The sequence below is a fragment of the Lipotes vexillifer genome, unplaced genomic scaffold (assembly GCF_000442215.2).
Source record: "Lipotes vexillifer unplaced genomic scaffold, Lipotes_vexillifer_v1.1 scaffold987, whole genome shotgun sequence".
NCBI lineage: Eukaryota > Metazoa > Chordata > Mammalia > Artiodactyla > Lipotidae > Lipotes > Lipotes vexillifer.
Window position 1 is genome coordinate 752,242 of NW_006787426.1, and position 25,195 is coordinate 777,436.

At 57.2% G+C, this 25,195-nt stretch overlaps 1 protein-coding gene across 1 annotated transcript in view; it reads right to left on the reverse strand.

Moving 5' to 3' along the window:
* TXNRD2 (thioredoxin reductase 2) overlaps positions 1-24,168 on the reverse strand; it is a 34,735-nt gene extending 10,567 nt beyond the window's left edge. Inside the window, exons 1-11 of the mRNA XM_007460026.1 lie at positions 24,105-24,168; positions 21,385-21,456; positions 16,506-16,562; positions 16,052-16,193; positions 15,520-15,594; positions 14,895-14,973; positions 14,391-14,453; positions 11,462-11,532; positions 5,822-5,841; positions 5,056-5,147; positions 3,277-3,451 (exon numbers count right to left, since the gene is read on the reverse strand). Of these exons, the coding sequence (XP_007460088.1) occupies positions 3,277-3,451; positions 5,056-5,147; positions 5,822-5,841; positions 11,462-11,532; positions 14,391-14,453; positions 14,895-14,973; positions 15,520-15,594; positions 16,052-16,134 (658 nt within the window). The 5' untranslated portion in view covers positions 16,135-16,193; positions 16,506-16,562; positions 21,385-21,456; positions 24,105-24,168. The remainder of the gene's footprint in view (positions 1-3,276; positions 3,452-5,055; positions 5,148-5,821; positions 5,842-11,461; positions 11,533-14,390; positions 14,454-14,894; positions 14,974-15,519; positions 15,595-16,051; positions 16,194-16,505; positions 16,563-21,384; positions 21,457-24,104) is intronic.
* Positions 24,169-25,195: the final 1,027 nt, after the last annotated feature.

Consider the following 25,195-nt stretch of genomic DNA (forward strand, 5'->3'; position numbering starts at 1 on the left):
GGTGAACACGAGCCTGCGGCAGGCAGGGGGGCTGACTGTCTTCACTCAGCACCGTAATCGGCACATCTGCAGACAGGAAATCCTCCTCCTGCGAGTTCCCAGCCTGTTATCTAAGACACCTGGTGTGGGTGGGTGATTCACAGACAAACAATGAGCCGGCCCCCTGCACAGCAATTAACTGCTTTAGCTGCTAATGTGTTTAATCCACCACGTGGAGATCAAGGCTGCACCGAGGAAGAGGCTGGCAGACTGCAGGGCCCACGTCCCATCCCCGCATCTGTGAGCCTCGTCGGCTGTGGCCAAGGCCGTCCACGTGGACCGTCCACAGGGCACAAGGCGCATCTTTCCCTTTTCATTTTTAACACGTCAAGTCCAGCCAGTGTGGATGCAGCACTGGCGTCTGGGCAGACCTACAGTCTGCGAGCTCTTTGCCTCCTCAGCCGTGCCGCCCAGGTCGTTGTATTTTGACCTCCAGGATCACCCTTTGTTGCAAGTAGAAATAACGCTTGGTTCAAGGCTTACCTGGTAAACGGGCGGAGAACATTCCCGGTTGTTAAACTGGGAAATGGTTCCTGAATGTTTACAAAACCCGGCGGGAGCAGTGGCCCCGCCAGCACTTGCCCGTGCAGACCCAAGAGGCGTGCCAGGAACCCGCCACCGCAGCGCCGCCTCGGAAAGCAAGGTCAGAGGCCAAGGACTGTGAAAAGCTTCCACCCTCAGCATCAATCACGCCCGGCAGACTGTCTGGGGGATGCTCTTTTTGAAAATACAGAAAACAAAACCAGTTGGGGAGGGCTCCCGGGGCCTTGCCTGCCGCCCACCAGGGTCGTCTGGACACTGGGAGGACCCTGAGGCTTTCCAAGGGCCCGGCCCCTTGCCCTCTGGCTGCTGCCAGCAGCGTGGGCTCAGCTGATGGCATCTGGGTGCAGGCCCGCACCTCAGTACAAAGGCGTTGGGGACCAAGCGGTAGGATGGGGTGTGAGTGGGAGGGGGAACCAGCCACCTCGCCAGTTAGAACGGATTTTAAATTAATAACAATCAGTTTATGTTTCTGGGTCTGAGTAGCGTTCATCAAAATAAACCTACGTAAAATTTACTTTTACAATTTGGTCGAGAACATTTCCTCTGGTAATTTTGCGGATCTTGGTCAAGAGGCAGTAATTTCACTCTGGGGCATTTCAGATCTTTGCCTTGTTCCTCAGAAGTGAATCGCTGACTCCTCCGGAGTTTATTTCATTTTCTGATTTCCCACTACGCTGAGTATCTCAGCTTCTCAGAAGTGCACTGCTGCCCGGGCCCACCTCCAGGGACGCGGGGGCCTGGGCAGCCGGGGTGGACAAATGCTGGGGGACAGGCCCTCTGAGGGTTCGGCACACTCGCTGAGTGCTGTGGAGCCAGACAACAAGTCTGACGACCACACGGACTCAGAGCCCAGGCCCAGACGGGGGACAAGTGAACGGGCTCAGCATGAAGAGACCCACGGGCTGGAAACACAGGAGAACGAAGACACTGACCGTCCCTACATTTAAAATGCAAGTTGGCAGATCAGGAAAAAGGGTCCCAAGCCCACGGGCCACAGGCACCAAGGCAGGTGGGTGTCCCGGCAGGTGAGCCCACACGCCCTCGGGAGCAGGACCCGCAGCCCCTCTGTGGGGAGCCCCTCGCAGCACCTGCACTCTCTGCTCCACCCTCAAAGCCCATTCCTCTCCAGGCTGACCGTCCCAGCCCTGGCAGGGGCCCCCCAAACCCACTCTCCCCTTCTCTGTGGGGGCAGACGGGTGCAGGGAGGGCCCAGCCTGGGAGGGAGTGTGCCCGACAAGGTCACCAACAAGCCATTTCTACATGGCCACGCTTGCTCGGCCTTCACCCCCACAAACAGGTGGACCCATGCCTCTCGGGGAACGGGAGGCAGGGTGGCAGCCAGCCCACGCCTGCTGGGAAAGGCCCGGGGCCTCTGCCCTATCACTAGACGCTGCCTTTGCAAATCTGCAAAGTGTGATTTCTGGCAAGGCCGGGAGGACACCCACTCCCAACACGAGATGACCCACAGAGCTGAAGGCGGCCAGGGGGACGTGTCAGAAGCAACGAGAAGCTGGCTAGAAGCTACACGTCTCCATTACGTTCGCATCTCCATTACGTTCACGTATTAACAGCAGCTGGCTTCTGCATGCCACTGTGCACAGCAGCATTTTCCAAGACACCCAGAAGATAGAAGCAACCCAAGTGTCCACTGGCAAATGCCTGGATGAGTCTAGTGTGCCATATGCAGCACTGCCCACCTTCACAGGTTATGACACGGACAACCTCCAGGACACGATGCCAGTGAAGTAAGTCAGACACAAAAAGGGAAACACTGTAGGGTCCCACTCACTTGAGGGACCTGGTCATCAGAGTCACAGAGACAGAAAGTAGGAGGGTGGGGGCCAGGGGCTGGGAGGGGGTGGGGGGTTATCTGATGGGGACAGAGTTTCCATTTGGGACGATGAAAAGTTCTGGAGATGGAGGGTGGTGTGTGAATGTACTTAACGTCACTGAACTAAGCACTTAAAAATGGTTAAGATAGTAAACTTTTTTTTTTTTTTGCGGCACGCGGGCCTCTCACTGTTGTGGTCTCTCCCATTGCGGAGCACAGGCTCCGGACGCGCAGGCTCAGCGGCCATGGTTCACGGGCCCAGCCGCTCGGCAGCATGTGGGATCTTCCCGGACCAGGGCACAAACCCGCGTCCCCTGCATCGTCAGGCAGACTCTCAACCACTGCGCCACCAGGGAAGCCCAAGATAGTAAATTTTATGTTACTCACACGTTAAAAGTTAAAAAAAGGTAAAAACTCCGTTATCGTTTGTATGTTATAAACAGCTATCTTGAGGCTACGGTGGAAAACAAGTCTAATTTACTAAAAAAACACATCTACACCAAGGTTTAAAGTTAGTAGGAAATGTACGCAAGGCCTCGATAAACCGCCCACAGGACTAACTAGTCTCCCCGACGAAAACCCAGCTGCCTGCAACCCACCATCCACAGTTCTTCCTTGGTTTTCATTTCCAGAACGAGGAGCGCTGGGGAAGAAAGACCAGGAGGCCACAGTGTGCTCGGACGGAGGAAGAGCGAGGCTGGTCAGGGCCACCTCATGGCCTTTATCCAGCCCCCACCCCAGAGCCAGCAGAGTGACGAGCGTCAGGAGTGGTGAGAAGGGGGCCAAGATGCCCAATGGAGGGGAAGGCGGTACGCCTTGTCCCCCGAGTGCGCGCAGGAGCACGGGGTCCTGAGCATCCTTACCTACGGCCCACAGGACGGTGTCAAAGGTGCCTGTGTCCTTCTTGTCGGAGGCAAGGTCCACCCAGGTGACCTGGAGTCGCCCGTCTGAGAGCCTCTCCACCCTCAAGGGGGTGCAGCCCCTCAGGATTCGGGTGCCGTGAACCGCCATGTGCTCTGTGACCAAGGAAGCCATTTGCTGCAAAGCACAAGAGGACATGCCTTGAGGACCGGGCAGCAGTGGGAGTGTCACTGCTGAGGCCTGTGCAGAGGACCTGGGCCTACAGCCTGAATAGGCCCGGGGCCCCAGGGGGAGCCTCTCCAAAGGAAGAGGTCAGGGCCCCACGCCTTCGTCCAGGACGCCTCACACAGGCCGCCCCGCTCCGAGTGCCCTGCTTTCCACAGAGCTGAGGGCCAAGCCGGGAGAGACTCTGGCGCCCCAACCCCCTCCAAATCTGAGGACCCAAGCCCCTCAGTTAGCGTGCATGTGATCTCTGGACTCTCTTTAGATCTTCACTGAAATGGCAGATACGCACCCCTTCTCCCGGGCTCTGCCTGCCTGGCCCCCCCGGCTGGGGTCAGCAGCTGGGTAGCTGGGAGTGGAGGTGGGCACCTCCGCTTCCCACCAAGAACTGCTAGGGGAGGTGGCATGGCATGAGGAAGCGCTGCAAGGGGTTCCTCCCTCCCAGCCCAGGCAGCTGTGCCCCCAGGGCCACGGTGGGGGCTTGAACAAGCCATCAGGAAAAATACAAGTCACTGTTTAACTCCCCTGACTCAGGGGCCACCCCAGCATGAGGAGCTTTGTCTGTCCCCCAGGAACAGGTGGGCAGGCCACAAGGCCTCACCTGGAGCCTGCTCTCCCCCCGCTCCCCTGACTCCAGCCTGGTGACCCCACCGTTTCTGTGTGCCAGCCACATGCAGATTCTCCCTCTCCTGCTACCATGACCACCTGCCAACCCGGCTCTCCAGCTCAGCCTCATCAGCCCCCTTTTCCACATCCCTGCAGGCCTCTGCCTCTCAGGCCCCATCTCCACCTGCGTCCAGCATGAGGCTCGAGGCCTTCCCTGGACATGTGTCCCCGTGGCAGGTGCTCGGGCGTGTGCACTGAGCAGGTGACAGGACCGAGGGGTGCACTGCCCCAGAGCTGTGCAATGGACAGTGCCCACCTCTGCAGGGCACCGGGAGCCTGGTGTCTTGACAATGACAACCCAGACCTGGATTTTAAAGTGACATCTCCTCGGAGGGTTTTTGGTTTAAAAAAAACTCCACGCGCTCATTATGTGGGCACGTCCACCATCAGGGAGAGAGTCTGCGCCCCAGGGCCGGTGCTGCCCCGTGCGGTGGACGGGGAGGTGGCGAGGCTGCAGTGGCCTGGCTCAGCATCACGTCTTTCCAGTCCATGGTGGCCAGGCCACCATCTCCCGTGACGGTCACCCAGGGCCTCACCAGCTGCCGCCTGCTCCCTGTCCATGCTACCCTTGGATAGTAGAGCTCCTCGGACCTCAGGGGGCTCAGCGAGGAAGCCAGGACCGCACTTCTGCCCACACACGCTGGCCACTTACTATTGGGTGACCTGACCTCACGGCCCGTGAGCTGGCCAGCACGCCCATGGTGTCCCTCTGGTACCTGCCACGCTCCCCACGTGCTGACCCTTGCTGCAATACGCTGGCAGGTGTTTATTTTGCCAACAATCTCCTCATTCGACTCAAGGGCCAGTTTCTAAAGACTGAGACCTCGCTCCCAGCCCACACCTGCACCTGCCCAGGTGGGCCACAGGTGGAGGGGACACCGGCCCGGCATTACCTGGTCGAAGGCCCGGAGAGGGACACTGCGTATCATGACAGTGGTATCCAGGCCGAGCCCAGTGAGGAAGCCAGCACACTCCAGGGCCACGTCTGCCAGAGCAGGCTAAGGAACGCTAACGGGAGCTAGGCAGCAAGACCCCCGGTGCCCCCGCCAGCAGCCCCCGTCTCCACCAGTCCCCAGCAGTCCAGAAGAGTCTCCAACACTGGCCGCAGAGACACTGTCCCCACCGCCCCCATCTCTCAAACACACATCCAGGGCAAGGTGGAGGCTCCCTTCAGCACCCACAGGCAAGGCAGGTTCTGCCTCCACGGGGCCTCTGTCCAGACTCCCTGGAGGTTAACCAAGGGGCCTGTGTGGTGAAGGACAGGAGACGTGCCCAGACCTCAGTGTCTCCATCTTCCTGCAGATGCACCCTCCACCCTCCCTGGTGTTACTGCTCCCTCTTAAGGAACCGGCCTGAGTGGGGCTGCTCTCCAGGGAGGACCGTCTGCCTCACGGCTGTGTCCAGCTGCCCAGCCAGCGAGTGACTCAGGAAGAGCCTCCAGGAAGCCCCAGCCTCAAAGGTCAACCTCAAATTGTCCCTTGAGCACAGGTCATCTGCCCTGAGTGGGCCTGTAAGTGCCTGGTTCCAGGTGGCAGAGGGCAAGCCCCATGGGAGAGAGTGCGGTGAGGGGGGCAGGCGGGCCTGGGGCCCAAGCTTCCACTCTCAGGACAGTGAACACAGCTGTCTATCTGTCTGTCACCTGCACGCAGCAAAGGATACAGCTGGCCCCAACCACCAACCTGTAAGAGAGATGGACAGAGAGGGACAAATTGAGTCTCACACGTGGCCGCCATGATGCATGCAGCCATCCCTGGTGGGGCTCTGAGGGGGACGGGGCCCTGCAGCCTTCATGCAGGGCGCCTGTCAGCTGACATGTCACTATTGCGGAGTCCCTGCGGCTAACTGTTCAAACAGGCTGTCCCAATGTACAAAACCCACTTCCCAGAGCTCCAGCTGTGAATGACAAACAGAGCTGCTGGTTTGCAAAATTGCCTGGTGGTGAAGGAATGAGTGGCCAGGGACAAAACAGCACGTCCCGGGGATGGGACTGGAGGCGGGACAAACATGGACGAAGCCCAGTCAGAAGAAGCAGGAGGATTTGCCTTCTCTCCTAAGGAAAGTTCTGCCTTGGGTTCCTCTGGACCTCCTGCAGCCAGACTGGAAACAGACGGGGAGGCGCCAGACGTGGGGCAGCTCCTGGAAGCCCCGTCTGTGGGCAGAACACTCTGGGACCACGGGGCCCAGGCAGACGGCCCACCCATTGCCCACCCAGCCCCGCTGCACACAGGCCTGTGGCTGGGAGAGTCAGCTCCCCGAGCAAGGGCAGCCAGGGAGAGAGACACAGGACGCTGGGACCCAGCAGATCCTCTCCTGTTATTCAGCTGCACATACCCTGCATGCATACACGTGCACACACACACACACACACTTGCACACGTGTACACATGAACAGAACTGAACACAGAGCGGAGACTCCCAGCCCGGGCGGCGTGTGGGTGGGCTTGTCAGATCACCCCTCAGCCTTTGAACGAGAGGAGGTGATGCAAGGACGGATAAGCAAGTGTCAGCTCTGATCCCAGCAGGTACTAATGATATAATTCCATTTCAAACAGCAGCACATCTCTGGGAATACTGTTGCCAGTGCCCTGCGGGAAGCAACTGGCACACGGCTTCCTCTCAGGAGCTGGGACAGGACTGCCGGCATCCTGTGCAGGGTGAGTGGGGAGAGCTCGGCATGTGAGGCACACACACATAGGCACAATGCACATGTCTGCATGTGGGTACACTCAATGTTACACAATCTGCCCTCCCTCAGTCTCGACGTGTATGGGGAAGGGGACAAGCCTTTCTTTAAAATACGAAACTACGAGTTACTTAAAATGCAAACAGGCTTGAGCTGCTTTGAACATCCTGCTCCAATGCAAGGACCAATGAAGAGCATCTGTGTGGACCTCACGGTGTCCTGTGCTCCCACTCAGGGTGGCCACGGCCTGGGCAACCGTGACATGCAGGTGCCAGGGAGCCCACTGCCCGCCTGCTGGGCTGTCCTGTTCGTCCGAGCCCTCCTGTCTCCGTAGAGCAGACCCTCTTGGCAGGGGGGCGGTGGCTGCAGCCTGAAGCCCACAGCCCAGCTCCAGACAACGCAGCAACATGGTCTCCTGATTTTGGCAAAAGCGTTTTGTTCCTGCAGCCCCTGGGCACCTCCTCAAGCCCTGCAGGGAGCAGGGTAGGGAGGCGGGGTAGGCCCCCACTCCAACCTCCAGGTCATGGTACCCCCAGCCCCAGGCTACTGGTTCCAAGACGCCAACAGAGGGCACATCTGGGGGATAGGCACCAGCCCTGCCGGGCCTCAGTGGGCATCCTTGACCAAGCATGGGCGGCTGAAACCTCAGAGCGGGCAGGCGTTCACTGGCCCTGATGGTCACCTTGGGCCTCATCTTGTCTCCAAGAGGAAAGACGGTCAACCGTGTTGGTTTTCACTCCACCCTGCCCCCAATTCATCAAATAAGTATTATTCTTCGAAAAATGCAGGATTCAAGGTCTCAACCAGAGAACTCCCTTCAAATGGACTGGAGTAAGAAAACAGCAAAAATGGAGCTGGCGCCTGCAGGTGGGGTGCAGGCAGCCCTGAAGGGACGCTGCGTTTTTATTGGCAGGTTTGAAGCTGAAGGTGGGCTTTGCCGGCCACCTAGGAGACCCCAGCCTGGGTGGGGCTGAGGCTGGTGCCAAGGCACAGTGCCCACGGCAAGCCCTGCCGGCAAAGGGAGGACCTGGGGTGGCGGGGCCTCTGAGGACTGGACACACGGCCTCACACTGCAGCAGGACACCCCACGGGGGCTCCACCTGCACCCAGAGCCCCACTCAGCTGTGTGTGTGTTCGGGGAGCCCCCCTGTGTGCCCTTCGGTGCTGCAAACACTGTACACCAAGGTGTAACTGCCGTGGGATTAGCCTGATCACAGGGCTGGCTCTCTCCTTAGAGTCTGAAGGGGGAGGAAGCAGAAACAAAGCCTTCCTTCAGGCCTTGGAGCCCCAGCTTAAAGAGCTCTCCACCTGCCTCTTGAGTCTGAAGGCCCCAATCCGCTCCCCGAGGGTGCACCCACACAGCGTGGGGGCCCTGCAGCTGTCCCGCCAGCGCAGGAAATGCTGGGGCCACAGAGCTCGGGGCCCCCAGGAGCAGCTGGACACAGGATGTCCAGAAAGCACCAAGACCCTTTGGGGCAAAGGCAGGTGGGGCAACAGCGGAGGCTGAGGGCCGGCTCTCCAGGCCTGAGCTGCTGGCCACCCAGCCTCATGCAGATGCCCCTGAGCCGCCAGCCGCGGCCCACACCCCATCATGGGGAGGAAGACAGGATGCCACGGAGCCCACGGGACCTTGGGAGCCGGCCAGTGGAGGCTCCACCGCTGCAGGCCGAGGCCAGGCACACTGGGCACCCTCAACCGCCGGCTGGCCTCCTGGCCGGGGCCCAGTGGGAAGGTCCTGGCCGGCTTTGGGAGGCCTCCAGGGCCGGGGGCAGCCCTCGGGTCCATATTCATTTCAGCTCCATTTTAAAGGCGAGTTAAAATAAACACGGGGAATATTTATAAGGCAAATAAATCTGGCAGAAACAGCCCCTCGGAGTGTGAGCAGAGGCCCCCCCACCCCCACCCCCGGCCCAGCCCAAGCTGATAAAATACAGAAATGCTACTGTAGACCCTCGGGCTTATTTTGACTGCGGGCAGGAATGTAAGGAGTAAACACTGACTCCCGTATCACACTGTTACAACTTGCATCCACAGCTCCGCACAAAAGCTGCGTTTCACAGAAGCATCGTACAGGGATATATCTCCAGCTTAATTTTTAAAAAAACCATTTCCTCACATAAATCATGCTCAGAATGGAACGGGTGACTGATACATTGCAAACACTTTTTCCTTAAACAATAACATACCTAGATTCCTTCTAAACGAAAGAGCTTTTTTAAAAAAAGTCTTCTAAACGTTTTTTTTTCTGAAGAAAATAAACACTTTCCTGACCCCAATATCTGGGGCTGTCTTCCCGGCCGCGCAGGCCGCTGCCCCAGCACGTGGTCACTGGGGGCAGCTGCACGGGGCCCCTGCGCCCGGGCCTCCTTCCGGCCTGTGCAGCCTCTCCGCACACCAGCCTCCAGTGAGCAGTGGGCAGTGAGAGCCACCAGACACCGGCCCCCCTGGAGGTGGACTTGGCTCTCAAGATGTAATGGGGAAATAGCAAACAAGAGAAAATAAAACACACAGGAACTAATTTAAGAAAAGACCAGGATTCAGAAACTGCTGGCCTTCGGTGATGGGTGGAGATTACCGGGCCACACGGGTAGCCTCGGCCAGGCCAGAAGCACTGAGCGGGGAGCCAGTGTCCAGGCGGCCGCACGTTGAAGGCCATCGGCACCATGGTCTCCACAGTCCACCTCAGAGAGGCTGGCAAAGTGCCTCAGTGACCCAGAGAAATCAATGCGCAAGAAAACAATGCAGGTCTGAAGACCACGCTGGGCACTTGCGCGGCAGTAGGGACCCCAAATCAGGGCCAGAGCAGGACTGGGCTCTGCTTGGAGGAGCTTCCAGGCTGGTGGGAGGGGCTGGTGGTGGACGCATGGGACCCCGTCTCTGCCACAGATGTGCTGCAGACGCCCCAAGGCCCTGGGACCCACAGGAAATCCAGGGCTTTTGTCAAAAAAGATCTTGGTGGGGAAAGGTCCTCCTGAACATGCAATAAATCTAACAGCCATTAAGTGTAAAAGAGCCTAAGCTACACTTAAAAAAAATAAGACCAAAACATTTGTATGTCATATTTGTATGTTACATGAGTTAAAAGGACAAGCTGAGAAAATCTGCAATTGTAAACAACACGGGATCTCAGCCCTGACAGCAAACCCGCGGAAAGATAAGAAAGAGAAAAGCCAGAGAGAAGGCCCAGGAGCGAGCAGCCCCCATTCACAGCCACACACACTCATATTCAGACTTAGACACACGCTCACTCACAGACACACACTCACGACTTACACACTCAATTTTAAACGGCCAATAATTACACAAAAGACCACATAATAGCAAACGCAAATGAAACCAGGCCACATTTAACCTACTAGTCAGAGACAAAACAACAAATAACCCAGATACTATGGCGTAAAGAGAAAACGTGATAAATGTGACATCAGAAAAATGAACAACTATTGCCAAGTCGAAGCACCAACCACAGCCTGGGGGCCCTGTGGGAGGCGAGGCGGTGGCCAGGGCCAGGAGCCTGACCGCAGATGGAAGTGGCTGTGCTCCCTCCACCCCCCAACAGGGAGCAGGAGAGGCTCCCTTCCCTTCAGGCCCCATGGAAATGCCGAGGCAGCATCAGGCAGGGAGAGCAGCACAAGCGCCCAGCGGGGACCGCAGTTCTCTACTGTGGACACAGCCCTGACCGCGCACACGACACATAAGAAACACTGAGACAACAAGAAGACGCATGTCAGGGTTTTCACTGCAGCCTTTCACAAAGAGGTGGCCGCGAGTGGTGGGAGGTCACACCAAGCCACCCCCATGCCAGGGTCTGTGCCCAGCCCTGAACAAGGACACCTCGTGAGGCTGGGATAGCAGGGACAAGCAGAGCGCGGCACGAGCACATGCGCAAGTTCTCACACGTGTGCTCACGTGTTCACACACGTGCTCACGTGTACACATACATGCCCTCACCCATGCTGACACATGCACACTTGCACACGCCTGCCCACCCCGGGCATGCCCTCGGGCCATCTGGCAGCTGGTCCCCCCACCCCCACCCCGGCAGCCCAGCACTGTGACGGCCGAGCCTCTGTCGCCCTCTGGTGGCCTCTATGGTCCCTGCGAGCATGAGGTCTCCTCAGTGCCCAGGCAGCAGCACCCAGACCCGGACCCCATGCCAGGAGTGAACCCAGCCCTTGGCCACAGGGGGGCCAGCCACGCTGAAGGCCTGGCTTCACAGCTGGGCTCTGGTTTCTGGAAGCCTGAGCCTTTGCTGATTTCAGGGAAGCCCAGGTGACAAACAGATGAAAACGGGGACGTTCGATTGGAGCCGGAGGGGGACCAGGGCTTTCCCCCAGGGCCCACCCACCTACCCGCATACCCAGATGGCCCTGAGGACCCACTGGGACCTGCGGCTCCTGGGAACCCTGGTGAAAACCTGTGCCCCAGACAATAATGGCCACGCACTGTGACTCAGTCCTGGGACAGTGTCAGCCCCAAATGGGCACAGGGCCGGGCTTTTTGCCCTTCCCTCAGGTAGGTGGGAAAGAATGCGCTACAGAGGGGCAGCGGCATGTGCTCCCCACCTGGCTGTGTGCACAGGGGAGTGGGGCCCCTTGGGCACCCCCAGGCCTTACGTTTTTCCAGGGGACTCCTTCAGCCAGAAGATGTCATCACTCGTAATCCCGTATTCCAAGGCACCTTCGATCTATCCGGGAAAAGGGTCAATGTGAGGCCTGCGTCACCGGCTGCCCCCCGGGCTCCCTCCGAGGATGCCCAGTTTGCAGACACAACTGAGCCAGAACCACCTGCCCACATGTGGCTGCACCTCCTCGGGTGCAGCCTCTGGGACAGGGGATACGGCCACTCCCTTGGGGGCCCGGGGCAGCGGCTCCTTCCTCTCGCTCTCCAGGACTCCCCCCAGATCCAGACCCAGGGCTGTGGGGAGCAAGGGGTGAAGCGGGGCGGGCCGGCTCCCAGGGCGCCAGGCTGAAGGCTGGAGGCTGGATGCGACCAACCGGGGGCCCTTGAGGGACAGCATGGTGGGCCCTGTGCCCGGGAGTTGTCCAGGTCACCCCATACCCCAGCAGGTGGGGGACACAGGACACGTCCTCTCTATGGCCCCTGAGAGTCAGATGTGCTGGGAGAGAGGAAATGGATTTCAAACAGTTTACGGTTCCAATTGGCAAAAAAAATAAAGTCAGGAATTTCTTAAGTTTGCTCAAGAAGATCGAAAGGTCTGGATATAAACACAATACTAAAACACAACAAGTGTTGGCAGGCACCGGGGCGGGCAGCCAAGAGCAGAGTGGCCACTGAGCAGCTTCCCCAGGACCCGAGGCTCCCGCTTCACCCCAAAAGGATAAAGTATGCCTCTTCAGAATCAGCAGCAAGCTGAGTTTAGGCTAATTAGAAGATGGTTGCTCTTTACTAAGCTGTAGCATCCAATCCAGACAAAGCACTGTGGAAGCAGATTTATGAGACACAATTGTTGCCTTGGGATGCAGGTCAAACTTAGTCTTTGTCCACCTGAGTGCAGAGTGATGGGCCAGGACTCTGGAATCAGGCACATAATATTACGGTTAAAAATCATTCATTTTTTCAATAAATATTTCTTAAGTATCTTGAGAGTATGTTGGTGAGCAAAACCAGGCAGTTTCCAGTCCTACCAGAGTTTATGTTTTGGCTGGGGAGACAGAGATAAACATAAACGCACACACAAAATGTCAAATCACAACTGTAACTGTTGCAAAGGATAAGTGCGTGGGATGGTGGTAGGAAATACTAAGAATGTTTTATTAATTCAGAGAATTCCAGGGAGGTTTCTCTGAGAAAAAAATTAACTTATCTGTGTTCCTAAAGCCGCCCCTCAGGCAAGCGGACAGCAGGGAGAGGCCGGGCCAGTCTCCTCGCAGGCACTCTGGCAGCCACGTGCAGGGTGGAGCTGAGCTGATCTCTGGGTCCCAGGAACTGACCATGGCCATCAGGGGCTTTGAATGGAGCCAACGTGGGCCCAGCTGTGGGTGAGGGATCACTAATAGTCACCACTTGGCCCCTGCCTATGTGGCTACTGGAACAAGCGCCCTCCCCTCCTACGGAGCCACACATCCTGCCCAGGGCCACCTGGCACAGCTGTCTGGTCCCCTCTGGAGGCTGCTCTTGCTGGGCTGACAGCGGCAGGGGCCGCGTCGCGGTCCTGAGGACTGGAGTGTGCACTTGCCTTGGCGCCCTCCCAGCTCCTGTTTCCAGTGGAAGCACAGAACTGGACGGAGGTTCAGATTTAAGAGTCTGTGAGGAGGCAGAACCACGCCCTTGGTCCTCCCCATCCACCTGTCTGGGCCTATGTCTGGGTCTGGGGCAGCCTTGAGCACTGGCCTCCAGGCCCCACAGAAGCAGGTGGTGGGGGCGAAGGCAGAGCGTCCCCCACCAGGTTGAGCACTGAGGGTGGGGAGCCTCGCAAAGACGGGGAGACTTCCTGGGTCTGGTGTTTAAGCACATCTCTGCCCAGTCACTAGCTGGCCACTGAGCAGAGACCTCAGTAGCCTCACAGGACACAGAATAAAGAGTTTACAAAATCGGTCCAGAAAAATCACCCAACAGCCAAGCAGCAATAAACGAAATCCCAAAGTGGAGGGAGATCCTAGCTTCCAGAGTGAACATGTCATTTTATTTGAAATGATCACTTTTCAGCAAAACATCACAAGACACGAGAAGAAACCAAAAAGGATGAACACCATGCACTGCAGGTGGGGATGTAAACGGTGAGGCTGCCCCCCGCCCCGGGGGCCTGGGACCTCCACCCCCAGGTGTCTGCCCAGGAGAAGGGACAACTTGCATCCACATGGGCTCCCAGCAGCATCACTCAACAAAGTGGAAACAACCCAGAGGTCCACCACGCAAGCAGACAACAGAATGTCACACCCACCACGGAACATCACTCAGCAGTAAGCTGGTCAAAGAGGCCATGCATCTCATCCCACTGATGTGAAACGTCCAGAACAGGCAAATCCACAGAGACAGAGAGCAGGCTGCTGGGGCCGGGGGAGGGGGGCGGGAGCGACAGCTGATGGGGCCAGGGTTTCGTTCTGGGCGAATGAAACATTCTGAGATTCAGTAGTGGGACCGACGGGTGAATGACTCTGAATAAACTGGAACTCATTGGACTGTACCCTTTCAAAGGGTGCATTTTATGGTATGTGAGTTTCACGTCAACTAAAGAACAAGATTTGGGTTTGGGGGAGGAGGAACCAGGCTTAAGTCCCAAACGTTCCAACATTCTGAGGCTAAAAAGGAGGAATCAACAAGGGAGATAGAGGAGAAGTGATGTGGGGACATGAAGAGGGCAGGCGGGGGCTGGCCCAGCAGCTGAGGAACGCGACAGTCGCTCTCGGGACTCAGCCAAGTGGGGATGTGGGAACCTGGCTCAGCAGAGGGCACTCGAGAGCACGGGCAGTGAAAAGTGACAGCTGTGAGCACAGGGCCACTTGGAGGACAGTGGGGAGTGGGAGGTGCATGTCACCAGATCATGAATGGGGTGGGGGGGTGGGGGCTCCTGAGGACACTCACGTGCATGGGGTACCTCGGCCGCCCTCCGGTGGCGATGACAATGTGGTCGGCCGAAAGCAGAGTCTGAGAAGAAACCGAGAAAGCCACAGTCACCCAGGTCACCTGCAGTCCCCATTCGAGGGCTCCACCAGCTTCCCCATCACAGCCTCTGCCCTGCAGTGTGGACCCTGTGGCAGCAGCCCCAGGGACTGGCAGGAGAGCCTCTAAGTCCAAGCACTTCACAGTTTACACAGCATTGCACGGGTGGTAAGGTCTCCTGGAATCCCCGCAAACCCCTGCAGGGCTGCAGCGGCCCGAGCAGCGGGCAGCCTGGCGTGGTCACTTCCTCCTTCACAAAGAATTAGACTGGCCTCAGTCCAGAGGAACGTCGTATCAATCCCAGCGGCACTGATCTCCAAGGACAGCGCTGAGACCGAGGAGAGCTGAGGTCCACCCACCTGGGCCACAGACTGACCCATGGACCGGCCCGTGCTGCCCCAGGGGCCCTGGGAGGAGGGCGCTCACCTCTTCCCCAGCTTTTGAGACACCACAAACCACGTGTGGATTGACAAAGCTGGCCTTGAAGTTCAGGTACTTCACTTTTCTGCAAAATAGAAATAGGATGTGTTCAAACATCCCCGCTGCAAATGAGGCATCACCTCAGGATTAAATAGGGAGCACTAGGCAGATGGCTACAATGTGAGCTCGGGCCACCCACGGCTCACGAGGGGCAAAAGGAGTGTGCAGACCCACACCGGGAAGCATGGGGCGCGGCTGCTGTCTCCCCAGGGTTCCCCGGTACATGGTGACCACAGCTGCCACGCAGGGGTGTCTTAAGGGCCCAAGCTCAGCCCCGGTGTATGAGGACAGAGGTGGCCGGGCCTCCCCCAAGGTCAGTCCTGTCACCTGGACACCCTCCACCAGGAAGGGGAGGCCCCCACATGCACCCAGTTACCCTCCCCCCAAAACACCCATAGACCTCCTGCTGGTGAGGGGGGTGCCCAGCAGGGAGGGGACAGTTAGGCGGGGAGAACAGGCACCGCGAAGGGCGAGGGTGGCCGGGCTTTCTAACCCGGGTCTCACGCCTCCTCCTCCTGGGGAGTCCTCACGTGCCCCAGGACCCGCCCAGAGCCTAGCACGGCATCAGTACCTGTCCTGCAGCTGGACCCGGTGCCCCCAGTTCAGGGACTTCACGTGGTTCTGAACGGCTTCTGCCATTTTCCCCCTGTTGACACAAAGCACGATGCTTAAAGCCACCACACAAGTGTCAGCTGCAGGTCCCGCCACAGATTATTAGAGGCAAACAGCCCTTAACAGAAATGCCCAGAGGCAGAGGGGTTTCTCAAGGTGGTAAAGATGATGTCTGTCCCCACGGCTGCCGCCCCTGGGCCAGGTTTGGGGCTTCAGACCGCAGGGCTCCAAACGGACCATGCGCCACCCGCCAGGCCTGAAGCACTGCAGCCGTTGGGCCGAGCGTCCTTCCAGGGGTGTCCTGGGCGCCGTGGGGCAAGTGGCAGCATCTCAGGCTCCACCCAGGGGATGCGCAGCCCCCACTGTGGAGATCACCAAAAACGTCTCTAGACTTTGCCCACTGCTGGGGGCCCAGAGGTGCCCCCAGGTGAGAATCGCACCCACAGCTCCTGCGAGGCTGATGGGATCAGCCATCCCCCACGTGCCCTCACCAGTCATGCAGGGGCTGGGCCACCTTCCAGCCGTAGTGGGAGGCGTCGTGGATCATGCCCCCTAGCAGCGCCGCCTGGTGCATCAGCTTCTTGGGGATGCAGCCGACGTTCACGCAGGTGCCGCCAAGGCCCCACCGGGTGCCTGGGGAGGTGGGAAGAGCACACAGACAGGGTTCAGGTGAGCCAGGCCAGCCCTGCTCTACAGCTGTTTCCAATTCCTTTTAGTTGCTTTAACTCCAACGCGGCCCAGGTGAACCTGCCGTGTGGACGCGCCGGCTGCGGTTGCATTCAGACTTGGTTTAAATGAGGAGGATGAGGAACCTACAGTGATGGCAGCTTCCCCGAGAAGCAGAACGCTGTCCGGAGACTGGGCAGCAGTCCAGGGCTCAGCCACCCTCTGTGTGTGACCCACCACCTTCCCCAGGACATGCGGCCCCCGGCAGGGGCTGCCTACCTCGGGGGGAAGGCTCCACGTAGTCCACAACGGCCACCTTCTTCCCCAGCTGGGCGGCTGGAAGGACCAGAGAAACAGGCAGGTGAGCACAACCAGGGACCGGTTCAGGGTCGGGGACCCCAGGAGCCCACGAGGCCCAGAGGAGGCTGGGGAAGGACCAGGCCAGCAGCCGCCCACGAGCTATGCAGCCGGGTCTCCCACTGCCTCTGCTCCCAGCTATGCTGCCCCTAGACGGGCACCCCGACCTCTTCCTGACCGCAGGCTCTGCACCACCCACCACAGCAGTGCTGGGATGCGCCCCCCCCAACCTGGCTGCAGGTCCAGCACAGGCCCGGGGCCCACCCCAAGCACACTCCATGCAGGCATCACAGGGAGGCCCCTGGCTCGCTCCCCAGGCCCTCCCTTACTCCTCTCTTCCCCAGACACCTTGTGGGGTGGCCCTCGGTCTACGCCGGTCAGAGCCCCCAGGTGGACGTTTACTGCCTCCTCTCAGGGTGAGGAAATGGAAGCTCGGAGGTCAAATGGCAGGTTCAGGTCAGCCAGGCCCCAAGACCAGGGCTCCAAACTGCACCCCTGCCTGGAGCCCCCAGCTATCAGCAGGCTCCCCCAGCCAGGTTCTGAGGCCAGGACTAATCATGGGCTTCCCACTGGCTCGCCTATGGCACTGCATCAGCCAGCCCTGGTCCCTGGCCGTGACGGCCCCGAGGGCACGCCCCACTTGTATGTCACGAGTCCACGAGTGTTTGAAACACACAGAACATGCTTGATTCATGGCTACCAGCTACCAAGATTAGAACCAAATTTTAGAAGTCTTCATTAACAAAACCATTTCATTCAACTGAATCAAGATGGATCCCAGTGCTTGATTTAAAGTCTCCAGCCAAGGGGACACCTCAGACATACCAACGCCTGGCTCCCAGGTCTGATCAGGATGGAGCAACAGGGACCAGAGTTAGCCTCCTGCTCAAAATAACCAAAAATCCTGACAAAATACACGAAATAATGGTTTCAAGAAACTGAATAAATGAAAACAAAGGCCAGCGATCTCTGAGAGACAGGAAAGGGACGAGGTGAGCCCCGCGACCAGATAGTCTGCAGGACACAGCACAGAGGGGGCCCAGGCAGGTCCAGCAGGCTCCCGGGCTGAGGGTTCCTGAGACAGAGGAGAGAGAGGAGAGAGAGGGGAAAGTACCTAAGGCCGGGACAGTGCTGCTCCCAGAAGCCAGCCTGGAGAAACTTTAAGTCCTGGAACACTGGGTGAGCATTAGGAAGGTCATGCCTCAGCAGTTGAGAATAATTAGCCCTAGACTGGGCACAGCGCCAGAGCGCCTAACAAATCTTACGCAGAAGACTCAAAAAGATCAAACTGTCTGTAGCTACATCCCAGAACATGCTCAGAAATATTTCTAGGAATATAAAAATATCCAGAAACCAGCAAGGTAAAGTCCAAAGTGTCTGGCACTCAAACAAAAATTACCAGGCATGCAAAGAAGCAGGAAAATACAGCCCTTAAAGGGAAAAATAGTCAATGGAAACTGACCAAGAACTGACAATAATGTCAGAATTAGTGGGGAAAAAAGTAAAACAGGTGTTTTAACTGTATTCCACATGTTCAAAAAGTCAAGAAGTAACATGGAAGATAGAAAAAAGGACCCAAGTTGAACTGCAGAGATGAATACTGCACCGAGTGGGGTTCATGGTCGAGTAGACATCGCACACTCTTTTATTAGAGAATTTGAAAACAGGAATAGAAACTATCCACAGTAGAAAGAGCTCTCATGAGCTCTGGGACAACCCAGAGCAGCCAGATGCTCAAGTCCCTTATAGAAAATGGTGCAGCATCTGCAGTAACCTTTACCTTAAATCATCTCTAGATTATAACACCTAATACAACGTTAACACTATGTAAGTAGTTGTAAATACAGTGTAAATGATAAATAGTTGCCAGTATGCGGCAAGTTCAAGTTTTGCTTTTTGGAATTTTCTGGAATTTTTTTTTAAATATTTTTTTGATCTGTGGTTGGTTGAATCTGTGAATGTGGAGCCTGTGGATACAGAGGGCCGGCTGTATTGTTCCCTTGAATTCTATACTCAGAGAAAATACCTTTTTAAAATGAAGGCAGAGTAAAGATGTCTTCAGACTCACAAAAGCTGAAAGAATTTATAACCCCTAGAGTCACACGACAAGAAATGTTCACGGACGTCCTTGCAGTAGGAGGAAAATGATGCCAGGTGGAAATTCAGATCCACAGAAAGGAACGGAAGCCCCAGAAATGACGACCACATGGGCAGATGTGTTAGCTTTTTCCTTATCACTGAAATCTCTTCAGAAAGTCACTATTTAGGGACTTCCCTGGTGGCGTGGTGGTTAAGACTCTGTGCTCCCAATGCAGGGGGCCCAGGTTCGTTCCCTGGTCGGGGAACTAGATCCCACATGCATGCTGCAACTAAGAGTTTGCATGCCACAACTAGGGAGCTGGCGAGCCACAACTAAGCCACAACTAAGACCCAGTGCAACCAAATAAATAAATATATAAAAATAAAAACAAAAACAAAATAATCAGTATAAAAAAAAGATCACTGTTTAAACAAAAATTGTACAATGTGCTGTGGGCTTTGTAACATGTAGAAGTGGAATGTGACTGGTGGGAGAGTGTCACCTGAAGGGGGACCGTGACATGGAAAGGTGCATGTCTCAAACCCGGAGGCAATGACCCCACCACGTCTGCATGTTAATCCACAATGTACCAAAGGCCTAAATGTAAGAACTGAAGCTGTGAAGCTCTCAGAAGAAAACAGGCCTAAGTCTTTGTGACCTTGGATCGGGATGCTGTTTCTTGGATGTGACACCAAAAGCACAAGAAACAACAGATCAACTGACTTCATCAAAATTAAACACTTTTGTGCTGCAAAGGACACCATCAAGAAAGTGACAAGATAACCCCCAGGATGGGAGAAAGTAATTGAGAATTATGCATCTGATACGGATCTAATATCCAGAATATACGTGTGTGTGTATTCTCATAACTCAATAATGAAAAGACAACCGAACTTAAAAATGGGCAAAGGTTCTAAACAGACATTTCTCCATAAATATAGAAATGGCCAATAAACACATGAAAAGATGCTCCATTAACCACGAGGGAAATATAAGTCAACCACAATGAGATACCACTCACTTCCCACCTACTTAGGATGGGCTATGATAGAAAACACAGTAACAGGTGTTGGCAAGGATGTGGAGAAATTCGAACCCCACACTTCCTAGCGGGAATATAAAATGGTACAGACACTGGAAAATAGTCTGGCAGCTCCTCAAAAGGTTAAAACTTGAGCTACCCTATCACCCAGCAATTCCACTCCTGGGAATCTGCCCAAGGGAAATAAAAGCACACGTCCATACAAAACCTGCAGGAATGTTCAGAGCAGCATTACTCATAACTGGCCCAAGCAGAAATAACCCAAACATCCACCAGCGGACAAGTGGATAAACAAAATGTGGTTCATCCACACTATTCAGCCCTAAAAAAGGAACAAAGTACTAACACACACTGTATCACAGATGAACACTAAAAACATCATGCTTGTATCACAGATGAATACTAAAAACATCATGCTTGTATCACAGATGAACACTAAAAACATCATGCTTGTATCACAGATGAACACTAAAAACATCATGCTTGTATCACAGATGAACACTAAAAACATCATATGCTGAGTGAGAGCAAAACCACACGTTTCTTTGAAACATCCAGAACACAGGCCAGTCCATAGAGGCGGAAAGGAAACTAGTGGTAGCCTGGTGCTGAGGAGGGGAGGGAGACAGATGACTACCAGTGGGTACAGAGTACCTGGGGGTGATGAGATGTTCTGAAATTGGTGGTGGTGATGGTTGCACAACTGTGAATATAAAATCCACTGAAATAGGCAGTTTAAATGAGTGATCTGTATGGTGTGTGACTTGTACCTCAGTAAAGCTGGGTTTTTTTTGTTTTTGGTTTTTTTTGCAGTATGTGGCCTCTCACTGTTGTGGCCTCTCCCATTGCGGAGCACAGGCTCCGGACGTGCAGGCTCAGCGGTCATGGCTTACGGGCCCAGCCACTCCACGGTATGTGGGATCTTCCCGTACCGGGGCACGAACCCGTGTCCCCTGCATTGGCAGGCGGACTCTCAACCACTGCGCCACCAGGGAAGCCCAGTAAAGCTGTTTTAAAAATATGAAACACTAGGGATAAATCTGACATAAGATGTGAAAGACCTGTATATTGAAATGACAAAATATTGCTGAAAGAAATGAAAAAATACCTAAATGAGAGATACACCACATGACCCAGCTGTTCCACTTTTAGGAGATTATGCAAGAGATTTAAAACACACATCCACACAAAGACCCAAAGACACACACACACACACACACACACACACACACGAATGTTCATAGCAGCACTGTTCACAACAGCCAAAAACTGAAACAACCCAATCCACAGGCGAATGAACCAACCAAACGTGGTCTAGACATACAGTGGAATACTTCTCAGTAATGAAAAGGCGTGAACTCTAGATACACACAGCAACACAGATGAATCTCCAAATAATTGTGCTTTGTGGGAGAAGCCCGGAAAGTAAGAATACACACAGCATGATTTCACTTAGAATTTTAGAAAATGCAAACTAATCTACAATGAGAGAAAGCAGATCAGTGGTTGTCTGGGGTTGCAGCGGGGAGGAGTGGGCCAACTGCAGAGCCAATGCATTCAGCTCGTGGCTGCTCAGGAGGATCCCCACCCAGCCTGGAGAGCACCACTGCCCTCTCCAGGGGACCCGGAAGCCTGGAGGCCCTGCCATGCTGGCGGGATGCAGGACACAGGACACGTACCTTCCTTGGCACAGGCTAGGCCGCCGGATCCCCCGCCAATCACCAGAAGGTCATAGCATTGCCGCCCTGCAGGGGTGAGGGGGAGACGTTGAGAAGGAAGGACCAGGAGCAGCCTGGGGCGCGATCCCAGGAGGCCACAGTTTCCAGTGTGGTACAGGGTCCACTTTAGGGGATCGGAGTCCCGTCCTGTGATGGTATGGGGTGACCACACATCCCCCAGCAGGCAGGAGGCAATGACGGGGTGCATGTTGTCTGCCCAGATCCCGAGACTAAGCAGGTGAGGCTGGCAGGGGTGTAATCCCTACCTCCCCACATCAGGAAGGTAATTGAACTGGCAGGACTGCCCTGAACTCAACTTCACCCAACGTTCTAGTAGACACAGGATTAAAACGTTTGTCTTGACTCCACCTGTCTTTCCGTTGTAAAGGTCACCCTCTGTCACCAGTGAGGGAGAACAAGGGCAGCCCCTGCGTTGGGCAACACGGCCTGGCCTCTCTCAGTTCCCGGCAGGGCCTGGCAGGACAGCGGCTCTGAAACGCCTCTGGGTTCCTTAGAGGCCATTTGCACCCTCCACCCCTGCCCCCCGCACACAGGCCGCTGGAGTCCTTCCTCCCTGCAGAAGCCGCTATCCGTCTCCTGTAAATGCTGGCACAGAAGGCAGGCCAGAGACGACTGAAGCAGGGGGACGGCAAGGGCAGGTGTGTCCTTAGGTGTGGCCAACCTGTGAGAGCCCCAAGCTGGGGACCCTCAGCACCAGGCTCCGGCCTGCTCCCTGTGGAGGGAGGAAGAAATAAGAGAAGATCATCAGGACGTGCGGAGGGAGGCAGGGAGGTCAAGGCAGCTACGGGCTGCATCCAGTTGCTCTCTCATATCCGCTGCTCAGGGAAGCTCTGACCAGGAGAATATCCCTACCTTCCATGGCAGATGCCCATCCCTCCTGCCGCCACTACAGGGTCTCAGCTGTGTCACCCCACAGCCCCACTCTATCAGGCAGAGGGCAGCGCGAGCAGCTGGCCACGTGGATTGTGGGCTTATCTTTGGCGGTGGGCTCTCCCCATGTGCACGCCCAGCAGCCCTCTCTGTCTGATAAGCACTTGGCAGAGGCCTCCGTGGGGCCTCTGTAGGCTCCACTGCAGGAAATCTGCCTTTAAACACCTGGGGGGTCTGGGTAGCCTGTGGAGGAGGAAGGACTCTGAAGGACCCCAAGATGGGCAGGGCGGGTGCTGCCCTTAGGGTGTCAGCTGGGGACGCACCCGTGCACTCTATGGGGTACCCTGGGGCACCTCACAGCCTGGCTCCCTTCCCTGCATGCAGGGGCTCAGCCGGGAAGGTGTGTCTGCCCCTGTGTCCTGAGCCCACCCTCTTCTGATTTTCTGCTCCTCCCTGAACTCAGCGGCTGGTATGGGGCCTGAAAAGAGCGTTCTGGGGAGGTGGAGGCCCCTGTGAACCCACAGGCTGCTGGCCACCTCGGGAGCCACCTGGGGGAGCGTCCGCATAGCTGTCCCCCCTGCACACTCTCTGCTGGCAGCAGGGGTTAGGGGACAGGTGACACCAGCATCATGGTCACTCTGGCTCCTGTTCAGGGGCCACTTCTGCCACCCCCCTGCCTGGATGGGGCAGGCATGTTCCTATCAGGAGCTCCGGGGCTGAAGTGGAGGCTGAGGCTCAAAATCAGACCCTGCTGACTAGGTGTTGGCACCTTCCCCAGGCCCTACTGGCTCCTCCTCACCCTGGTCCTGGGGGTCCCCCTTCTGCCCTTGAACGTGGGGGCAGAACTCTGGGTGCATGGCCTCCTGCCAGCCTGCATGGTCTGGGCGGCCACAGCAGCTGCAGCATGAGGGCTGAGGGATTTAATCGTGAAGGTCCTGCCTGACACGTGCAGCAAGGGGGCCCAGGGGCCAGCAAAGCCACCGAGAGCAGCCCTCCGTCCCCACCTCAGGAGCTGGTGACCGCCTCCCCAGACTCCGCAGGGCTACCTAGCCCTGCTCCCCAAGGCCAGGGTGGCACACAGCTGGCCAGGGCTGCCAATATTCCTCCCACAGCACCCTATCCGTGAAGGAGCCCTCCCCCTGTCCCTGCTCCAGCACCTCAGCACTCACTCCCTGTGGGGCAGTCCAGGGGTAGGGTTTGGGGGATGGTCCCTGCAGGGATGTGGTGGGGAGCATGTTGTCATGCGTGGGACCGGCCACACTACGGTGGCAGATATGGTGGCACTGTGGCCAGCTCTGGGGGAGTCCCCCAACAGGGAACCACCAACCCACCCCATCCCACACACGCCCTGTGTGCCCAGCCGGTGCTCAGGACCCTAGCAGGCCCAGCACTCGCGGTCATCGGATTGCTGTATGGTTTGGTCCATGACCCTTGGTGGCTCCAGGAGGAACAGCAGTGTGCTCCGCTCCCCCATGGCACCCAGAGCGCAGACCGCCGGACTCACCGTCCCCTCCTTGATTCCCTGCACGTGCATCTATTGAGCACCTGCTGTGTGCGCCCACGGGGCCTTGGGGAGGAGGTGGGAGGCCTGGCCAGTGGGGTGCGCAGGGCGCGAAACCTGGTGACCTCGGGAGATGAGCCACCGTCGGGACCACAGGTAATGCTGGGCCGGGGGATCGGGAGGCGGCCACTCTCCCCGCGCTGTTCCCCACGGGGAAAGGGCGCCGGCGCGGACCCCTCCGGCCCCCGCCCCGCCTCCCCGCGCGAACCCCGATCCTGCGCCCGCCAGCCCGCGCCCCGCAGACCTGCCGCGCCCCGCGCTCCGCCCGGCACCGCCCGCACGCGCCACCGGAAGCGCCCGGCAGGTCCCAGCAGCGCCGCCATCGCCGCCGCCGCCGCCTGGGGCCTCGGCCGGGTCGGGCTGCCCGCCGCGCTGCCTGTGCCGACGACCGACGGAGACGCGAGAGGTTAGTGCGCGCGGCCAGGGGCCCACCCGGCGGCGGGGTCCGGACGGGGAGAGGGGCTCCGACCCGGGGCGAGGAGCCTCGAATGGGGGGCAGATCCGGGTGGAGGGATCCCCCTGGGGGTGGGGGCTCCGACCTGGGCAGGGAATGTCCCTGGACATGGGGTGGGTCTCCGGAGGTGAGGTGGGGGGTCTCCGGACCCTAAATAGGGGGGGGCGGGTCCCCGGATCTGGGGCGGAGTCTCTGGACATGGAGGGGGGCTTCAACCTGGGGTGGGGTCCTGGGACCTAGGGTGGCGAGGTCCCCAGATCTGGAGTGGGTCTCCGGACATGAAGTGGAGTCTCTAGACCTTAAGTGGGGAGGGGCTCTCTGGACAAAGGGTGGGGTCTCCTGACATGGGTGGGGGCGGTGGCACCAGGCTGGTGGAGGAAGGGGGAGTTGTGCTGCAGAGAGAAAGTCCACTTGGGCACAGAGGCCACCACAGGGCTTGGAGACCCCGCCCCCAGGCGTGGTGGTTTCTGGGAGGGCTTGGCCATGGGAATGGGTTGCAGAGTCAGGGTCTGACTGTCCTTGGGTCCTTGGAGAGGGACAACCGTGGGGGCCTGGGCGAGGGGCTCAGCCAACTGGTAGCTCTGGCAGGCCCCAGGGTGCCCTGGGGCCTTACCTTTTGTGGGAACAGTGGCCCTACCAAGAAGGGGAAGCCTGGGCCCCGACCTGCCCCAGACCAGCCTTTGAGTTTTTAACAGTGGGATTCCTGCACGCTGCTGCCTCCACTACTGGAGGGGTCTGAGGGGCTTGCCAGGAGAGTGGGTCAGATAAACACAGAGGACATTGGTAATGGCACAGTTGGGGAAAGACCCCAGCACCCTCCAGACTTGCTCAGAGGCAACTGGGCCTTTTAAGTGTGGGTGGGGGGG